Here is an 8,327-nt window from a genome sequence, read left to right as displayed (position 1 = left end):
ATATGATTCTAACTGAGTATTATTTTGATCAAAATATAAATTGTAAAATACATTATAATTCTTCTTCCAGACATTGTCATTATTTTTAGGTAAAATGTTACGTGCTGTAAACCTCTTATTTGTGTGAAATCTGAGACTAACTGATAATTTTATCAGTTTGAAGATAAAGCCATTACCTCAGGGGTCGTGCTCTCGAAGAGCAAGTAAATAAGATTATGTCATTGTTTTCCTGGTGTCACGGAGTGAACCTCTGTGTGAGTTCAATTTAGTCACAGATATATAGAAACACTTTGGGTTGAGTATATTATTATATTATTGAGTGTGAGAAACCCCAACCGATCCGAAACCACTGTCGTAAAATAGCAGAAATATCCATTGATCGTTTATAAGAAGTTACTTCGTTAAAAGCTCCACGTTTCTTTCATCCAAGGTTCCTGTGACTGTAGGAAGTAGTTTAGGGAAAGAGTGCACCACAGCGCCCCCTCTTGGTCACCTGGCTGCTGTGCAGCATATCACTGTTTTCACACGAAAATCTCGACGCGCTACGTTTGCTCAGCCAAGTACAAACACTCAAATACTTCAATGTTTTGTTTTTTTATTGAACATTGGCAATGGATAGGAAGTTTAAAATGCTTCACTTCTTCATCTTCATCTGTAGATGTTTATATAATTTATGGTACAGTTTTCTTTTCCTATTTACGTTCAGTTTTAACTTGATTTAAACATGTTAAAATATATTTTAAACTATACTAGTGTTTTTATCTTTAGTTGTGTCATTTTTTTATTTCGTTTTATCAGTACGGGTCTAGAGACAATAAGATTCATGTTGCTGTAAATCAGCTGCAGTAACGTTGACAGACACTAGATGTCTCTATTGGACCACTCGAGCTTTGAGCCTCTGCTCCATTCCTACAGCCTTAACGCTTTGTTCCAGACATTTACATCACACATTACCACGCACCAGAAGCAACCACACCTTCAGTCTGTTTATTTTAAGTTCTTTTCCCAAACATCACTCGGGGTCCTGACCTCGTGCCTCGTGGTTCCGTGGACAGGATCCAGATGGCGGGGGCTTTCATGAAGTCCCTGTCCACTACCTTGTCCTCCTCAGCTCGGGCGATGGCCTCCAGCTCAGGGGAGGTTTCCGGGCACCAGTCTGCCATGAACTTATCCTTGGCCTCGCAGTAGTTCACCACCACTTCCTCCGGCTGCTCCCCCAACAACCAGTCTGGGAAGCAGAGAGAGGGGGAAGACGCGTCTTCTGACAGTGGAAGCATTGTTACCGGTGTGTCTTCAAATACAGCGACGAACCTGCGCAGTCGTGGATGAGGTCTTTGATGAGGTGACCGATGATGGCATAGAGAACAGACAGCACGATGAAGACCGCAATGAGCAGGTAGAGGACGTAGGTCGGCAGGTGGACGGCGTCCCGAGAGGGCGGGACGTAAGACTCGAAGAACACGGTCCCGTCCTCCTCTTTGTGCCGGACGTTCACGTTCTCCACAGGCGCATCCATCCCTGCGGCGCGGCCCACAACACCCTCCTATTACAGCGAGGTACTGCTGTTCAATCGGCGTCATCCCGCCCTGATGAAAGCTGCCTCCCTGTCATGTGGAGCGGCGCAAAGTAGATTAGCCGCAGCGGCTCGAGGTGTTCAAGGTCAGCGGGACGACTCCGCAAACGTCGTATCTGTACCTGCGTCTCCGCCTGTCGCTCTGTCCGGCTAATATGCTTATCAAACAGTGCTCATCGCGGCCGATGCGCATAAACCTTGACCTTTCCAGAGAAGGTCGGCGTCGGTAAGATGGATTAATGAAAGCGCACGCCACACAACAACATGCTGGTGTTATTCAACTGGAGTTTCACTGGAGAAGCTTAGTCCAACACCATGACAGGAAATCTGACGCGCGTCTGAAAATGATGCTGCACGAAGGGTAAATCAGAGGAATGTGGCATTTTCAGAGAACGTTGCTTTCATGTTATTAAATTTTCAAATCAAAGTATGATTCCAAGCAGTTAATTACTACAGGGAGTGTTTAATGACAATATGCAAAGCATGACTTAACAATCAGTAACAGATCATAGACTCTTATTGACATGAATGAAGGGTAAAGTGCTGAGCAACGTCTTTTATTTACAGCAAAAATGAGCTTAGCTCAAGCATCACTACAGCAAAGAGACAGCAACGATCACTGCACCGACATCAGGGGACACAATGTGTGAAAGGGGACGCGGGTGGAACTCAGAGGGAAGTGGCGTACGGGACGGCGGGGCGGGCGAGGGCCACACTGGGTGTGGATGTTCTTTCTTCTCTGACGGGCGGCGGGGGAGGGGCGGGGCAGCAGCATCCTCCGCCTCCCGGGTGGTACCCGGGCAGCAGCCCGCTGGGTTCCTTCTCCATCCTCAGCCCGTCGCCCTCCATCGGCCGTGGGCCGGCGCTCATTCGCCGCTCTGCCACCAGGTGGCGCCCTCGCTCCGGATCGCGCGGCGCAGGCTTGGGGCCGAGGACCCAGTCTGTGAAACACAGGGGTGTGCTTTAAAGGGGCAGTCCGCCAAGTTTATTATTTCAGTTTATTATTATTAGTGATTATTCACTAATAGCTGTTAAACGTGAAGGAAAGTCACTGAGCAACATCACTCCGAACTGACAAAGGGAGAAAACGCGGACTCGGGACCTCACAGGCACGAACACCAGGCTTGTTACCTGTCAGGTCATGCATCAGGTCATTAATGAGGTGTCCCACTATGGCGTAAGTGGCCACTACAACCAGCAGCACCCCGGCTAGCACGTAGAGCGCGCTGCGCGGCAGCGCGACGCTGTCCCGCGCCGGCGGCACGTAGTCCAGGAAGTAGGCCTCCTCCTCCTTCCTGCTGGAGAGCTGGAGGAGCTGCCTGGGCCCGAACGCAGGCTGCATGGCTCTATGGAGCCGAGCTCCTCCTGAGGCGTTCAGGGACGCCACTGGACCGAACGTGCTCGTGTCTAAGCCCTTGCTGCAAAGTCGCACTCCCTCGCGGCACTGGAAGAACTTTAAAATGGGCTAAAACGGGGCAGAGGGGGAGGAGGTCGGCGTTAAACGCGGAGTTAAACAGTTTGTGAGTGTGGGAGGAATGGCAGGTTTGACTGACAGATGGAAGCCTCGACAACGGGTCTCCGTCCTCGTCCTCGTAGCGCAGCGGACGTGAACAAGGCTCCTAATCTTTCGTCTAGGCTTAAATCCCACCGTTCCTCGCCCTGGTCTTAAAGGAAGGGGTCCTCGGTCAGGTTTCTAGTGGGGCGAAGAGGTGAATATGGGACAGACAGAGATAATAGGATTGAGTCTGTCACTGAGTAATATCAGCTTTCCATCTGTAGGGATTAGAGATATGAGCAGCGAGAGGTGGACAGTAATATGCCAAAGAGGCTTATGGTCCTGCATATGAATATATATATATGATACATATATTACAGTAAACCTCAGCTTCTCTTGGGCTTTACCTCCAAGGACTTTATGGATATTCCATACTTTAAATTCCTCTTAATCTCTGCAGATCCACTCCTTATTTCCTCTAAATGTCCTGTCACATAATTCACCGATACGACACTATATTTTCACAGCTCGTTTCTTGCTTCCGCGACTGAGAGGGTGGTGATATTTCAAAATGCAATCTGACTATTGTGTGCAATAAATATCCTCACGGGAAGGAAAACTGCATATCATCTGAATTTAAATAAAGAAAAAGAGGCGGCGCTGAAGTGCAGCAAAGGATGAGATGAACACGTTTTAAGGCGAAACCAGTCAAAGCCTTACCTTGTGATCAAGGAACGGCTCCTTATCGAGAATGAAAGAACTTCCAGGTGAGTGTGTGTCATGTGCAGGCAGCTCTGAAAACAAGCACAAGGAAAGTAAAAAGCCTGTAAACGGCAGCTTTGTCCCAGCAAACCAAACAAACCCACCATTATTGCTTTGCTTCAATAATACATAAGTGACAGTGATCCTAAAATGCATTTTATCCTCTGTCAGAGCAGCGTCTCATCGCTTTCTCTAGGCTTTGACTTCATCTACGTCTATCTTCGGCTGCTTGGACAGGTGGATGTACTGAGTGATGAGGAACTTCCACTCCATGAGGGTGATCGCTATGTTGGCAAAGAGAATGAACCAGGAGACCGGGTGCAGCCCGTAGTAGAAGACGTGCGCCATGTCGCCCAAAAGCCGAGAGGAGAGGGTTTTAAAAACGGGGAATTCAATTAAAATAGAGCTTAAAAGGAAAGAAGAGAGGAGCAAGTTCTCAGTGTGTGTCCCGGGGAGAGGCTGACACCAGAATAAGGCTGTCAGCATCAGGAGCAGGGTGTTCTTAGTAATCCCTGATAGGATTTGGTTGACGCGTACCCCTGAGTCAGCAGACAACAAAACATGCCCGATTCACACTTTAAGCCGCGCGACACGGGCCCCAAATACAAAAAAAAAAAAAAAAAAACACGAGAAACGAGACTTTACCTGCGCGGGTTCCGCTCTCATCCACTCAGCTGCACGTCGTCTCCAGATGAAGCACAAAAAGCAGAAAAAACAAACAAACAAACAAACAAAAAACACTCCACGCAAAGCAAACTACGAGCTGGACTAGTTCCACGCCGCATCACTGCCAGTCACTCAGCATCGGGCGCGTGGGACCCCCTCAGGCGGGCGTGACCACTTTCTTGGGCTTGTCCTCGGGCTCCATCAGCCACTTGAAGTAGACGTCGCTCAGGAGGAACGTCCAGTAGACGACGGTGAGGGACGTGTTCACGGTCACGATGGCGATGATTAAAGGGTGCAGCATGGTGGCGGATGCGCGACGAAAACACAGTTCCACCTCAAAAATCAGCGTATGTTTGCGCTGTCGGGGTGAAGGGTTGTGTGCGCCTGATTGAATCACCTCCCAGTCCGCTTCCACTCTCCCCACCCCTCTCTCCCCTGTGTAATCCTCTTTGTTACAGAAGATAATGTTGTATTAGATGCTGGCCCGCTTTGTGTGCTGCATGCACACCCCTGTTTACTATGTAGCACGTGTAACTGGACCAAACGCTCCGACAGCCTGACCAGGAATAATGTAATCTCTGTCCTGAACTTTATGTCGGTTCTTAGATATAATCCAGAATCTAATCAAGACAATCAGACGGAGCTCTTAATCTTCCACAAACAGAACAGATGGCATCTTTAAGGAAGCCCAGAGGTCAGTCACAATTTGAGACGTGCACAAGAACTTTAGAAGATATTTTCATATATCCAACAGAACGGAAGGGAGCCGTGTTTTACACGGTGGAGCGCCTCCACCAGGTGGCAGGCTCTACAAACACACAATGAATGGACTGGAAATGGAAATTGAATGAACATTTTATCATGAGTCGTTTGACAGCAGTCATAATATTAATACGGGGCCATGCGTATTTTACGCGTATTTTACGCATGACGCACGAGTGAGCGCTCCTTTGTCCGGATGTTCCGTATCAGTCGTCCTCCTCAGAGTTTCAGTTTTTAGACATGACGTCGCGTTGAACTTTGAGACCCGCTCGATAACAGACGCATTTCAGGCAGCGCTGTGTGAGCGGGACACTCCTTCACCTTCCGTCGGCGGCGGAGGCGGCTCTGGCTTCTAACATGCGCGTGTCATAGTGGTCGTGCGAACATTTCTACGTGGACGCCTCTTCTCTTCTTGCAGCACGTGTTCTGCGACGATGCGGCCGCCGGTGGAGGTGTCCGTGTTCCTCCTCTCCCTGTCGGTTCCCGGGGTTCTGTACACCGTGAACAACGTCCCTGCGCTACAGGAGTAAGTGTGCGGGGTTCCGGTCCGCTGTCACCGCGTCCTGCTGCGTGGAGGCATCGTGCGGTAAAGCTGCTGGTATTAATAGGCTTATGAAGCGGCCCGTGGAGAGAGAAGGAGGTTTAGCGAGGGCGTGATTATCCGGAGGTAACCTGTTTACAGCAGCTGGAGAAATTCCTCAAAATCACGGTTTCTTTTCAAAACCTCTGTTTTGTGATGATGGTGATGATGATGATGATGATGATGATGATGATGATGATGATGATGCATTAGAATAACAGAGAGCATCGCCGCTTCTTCCTCAGGCCTCTACCAATCCTGGGGATGGCGATGGTGGTTGTGGGATCCATCCTTCTCCTCCTCCACCTGAATTTGCCTCACAAACTGAAAGTGGACCCCTTGTTCTACGGTACCACCGCCAGATAAACGCCCGTTACCTCTGGACCGGGACCAGCAGCAGCGCGGTCTCATGTGTTTGTGTGTGGTCCCAGTGTTCGCAGTCTTTTCCCTCGCCTGCATGCTGAGCCTGACGAATGCGTTGGAGCAGAGCGGTCTGATCTCCGGCTTCGTGAGCTTCTATGTGAAGACGGTGAGCCGGCCGTCCTCCTCTCTCACCTTTTGATGATTCCAACCGGTACAGTTTTATGTTCATACCTCTGGGATGCGCTCTCTTCAGGGCGAGCCTCATCTGTCCACCGCCTACGCCGTGATGACGTCCTACTGGGACGGCGGCGTTCACCTCGTGGCCCTCCTCGAAATGATACGCCGCATGTTCAGGGGGTAAGCCGTGACATCACCATTACATCACCGCGTCACCGGGGGTCCTCGGAGTAACCCGCGTGTCTGCCCCCCGCAGGAAGTCCTACCGCCGCCTGGGCCTGCTGTGGGTGGGCTCCTTCATCGCCCACCACATCGTACTCATCCCAGGAGTTGCCGTCGGTGAGTGCTCGTTGTCATGGATGCGTCACCACACGACTAGTGTCATTCCAGGCGGGCCCGTTGCGATGACGTCGCTCTCTGTGCAGGTAAATATGGGTCTGGCGTCCGGCCGGCGTTTTGGAGGAACATCCCTTGCCTCTTGGCGCCGTTCTGGGCGGCCTCTGTGATCCTCAGGAGGCCCCGCGAGATTCCAGTCATCACCGCGGACAAGGTGCGTCTGCAGCCGACGAGCGCCGATGCTGACAGCGTTAGAGCAGCATTAACACAGGAGGTTTGTGCGTTGAACAGGTGGCAGCAGAGCAGAGTAAAGGTGTGCTGTCCCGGCCCGTTGACCTGCTTCTGTCCCTTCTGCTGGTGGGAGCGATGGCCTTCTCTGTTTTCAGAGGCTTCGTGAGTCTTTTTCTCTCCCCAGCATCTTTTGGGTGGGTTGTGGGGGGGGGGGTGTTTTAACCTTTTATCCCTCTCTCTGCTCCAGGTGGTGCTGGACTGCCCCCTGGACGCCTGTTTCACCTACATCTATCAGTATGAGCCATACCTGAAGGACCCTGTGGGCTTCCCCAGAGTGATGGTTGGTTTAAAGTGAATTTAACAAATACTCTGTATATTCCTGTTTAACGTGCTAATTGACTGGTGTCTTTCTTGTGTGTGTGTGTTTACTGCAGATGCTTGTGTATTTGTTCTACGCTCTTCCCCTGATGGCCGTTTTAGTCTGTGGCCTGAAAACACCTGGATGCAGCTGGATGTTGGACTGGACCCTCGTCTTTGCTGGAGCCGTGGCCCAGGTTGTCGTCATGCCTTAGCTGTTTTTTTTTTTTATGTATGCAAGTGCTAAATAAGATCTAATACTGTTTCCTTCCCGCGGCTCATTCCAGACCCAGTGGTGCCACATCGGAGCATCTCTGCACTCCCGCACCCCCTTCACGTACCGGGTCCCGGCGGACAAATGGTGGCCCGTCATGGCCGCCAACGCGCTGCTGGCCGCCGCCGCGGCCCTGCTGGCCCTGCGCTGCCACGCCAGCCCTGCCTTTTTCATGAGACCCGTTCCCAAGGGACAGGCCGACAGCGACAAGAAGAAGAACTAGACCGAGGAATACTTGGAGGCTAACGCTCCCCGGGGGGGTGCTTTTGCACACAAACTGCATCGAACACACACCTTTTTTTTTTCTTTTAAACTTCGGCGACCACAACGTTACTCCAGGAGGCGACGGTGTGGAGGCAGGAACGTCGCACAGCACTCCCTGCATGGACTATTGGACCCTGATAACAGCCGCTGATGGACTGAGGACTGTGACCCACTCACTCAGCCTTCAGGTGACTCACGCAGATACAGAACCCGGTCGGTATCTTCCCAAACTGTGACTGTGAACCTGAATATGGAGGTTGACAACATGTCGCAGAGTCACAGTCATGACGAAATACAGCATCTGTCTTTGCAGAGTCACAAAGATTGTGCCCTGTAGTAACTGAACCTGTAATATGTATAATATGTTTAACTGACCTTAAGCTTTATCAAGTATAAAAAAATATTTTGGCTCCTGTTATTATTGAGCAATAAACACATTCTTCTCTTATTTAAAGTCTGTTTGTACTGAAATCATGAAAAAAGAAAT

The 8,327-nt window shown here is 50.3% G+C and overlaps 2 protein-coding genes across 3 annotated transcripts; one reads left to right on the top strand and one right to left on the bottom strand.

Annotated features, from left to right (window-relative positions):
* Positions 1–45: 45 nt before the first annotated feature.
* LOC121201774 (uncharacterized) lies at positions 46–5,334 on the bottom strand. The gene is made up of 4 exons (XM_041068097.2): positions 4,476–5,334; positions 3,789–3,862; positions 1,312–2,514; positions 46–1,228 (listed from the first exon to the last, which is right to left on the bottom strand). The coding sequence occupies exons 3-4, from the start codon at positions 1,514–1,516 to the stop codon at positions 993–995; spliced, it is 441 nt and encodes a 146-aa protein (XP_040924031.1). The 5' UTR covers positions 1,517–2,514; positions 3,789–3,862; positions 4,476–5,334; the 3' UTR covers positions 46–992.
* A 103-nt stretch (positions 5,335–5,437) lies between these two features.
* On the top strand, positions 5,438–8,288 carry tm6sf2a (transmembrane 6 superfamily member 2a). 2 transcript variants are annotated; one of them, XM_029131241.3, is made up of 10 exons: positions 5,438–5,784; positions 6,084–6,187; positions 6,270–6,367; positions 6,455–6,558; positions 6,635–6,717; positions 6,804–6,928; positions 7,006–7,107; positions 7,193–7,285; positions 7,380–7,499; positions 7,590–8,288. In XM_029131241.3, the coding sequence occupies exons 1-10, from the start codon at positions 5,693–5,695 to the stop codon at positions 7,797–7,799; spliced, it is 1,131 nt and encodes a 376-aa protein (XP_028987074.1). In that variant the 5' UTR covers positions 5,438–5,692; the 3' UTR covers positions 7,800–8,288. The 2 variants fall into 2 exon arrangements, with proteins under 2 accessions (XP_028987074.1, XP_028987076.1); XM_029131243.3 differs by lacking the exon at positions 5,438–5,784 and adding an exon at positions 5,794–5,925.
* The last annotated feature ends 39 nt before the right edge of the window (positions 8,289–8,327 follow it).

The sequence above is a fragment of the Betta splendens genome, chromosome 17, assembly GCF_900634795.4.
Source record: "Betta splendens chromosome 17, fBetSpl5.4, whole genome shotgun sequence".
Lineage (NCBI taxonomy): Eukaryota > Metazoa > Chordata > Actinopteri > Anabantiformes > Osphronemidae > Betta > Betta splendens.
This window is presented reverse-complemented; position numbering and strand designations above follow the sequence as displayed.

Bases quoted from the DNA above. Each gene is read 5' to 3' on its own strand.
- LOC121201774 (XM_041068097.2), bottom strand. From the start codon at position 1,516: ATGGATGCGCCTGTGGAGAACGTGAACGTCCGGCACAAAGAGGAGGAC. The intron at 1,229-1,311 runs GTTCGTCGCTGT...TCTGCTTCCCAG, and splicing joins CCTCATCCACGACTGCGCAG to ACTGGTTGTTGGGGGAGCAG.
- tm6sf2a (XM_029131241.3), top strand. From the start codon at position 5,693: ATGCGGCCGCCGGTGGAGGTGTCCGTGTTCCTCCTCTCCCTGTCGGTT. The intron at 6,559-6,634 runs GTAAGCCGTGAC...TGCCCCCCGCAG, and splicing joins ATACGCCGCATGTTCAGGGG to GAAGTCCTACCGCCGCCTGG. The intron at 6,718-6,803 runs GTGAGTGCTCGT...CTCTCTGTGCAG, and splicing joins CATCCCAGGAGTTGCCGTCG to GTAAATATGGGTCTGGCGTC.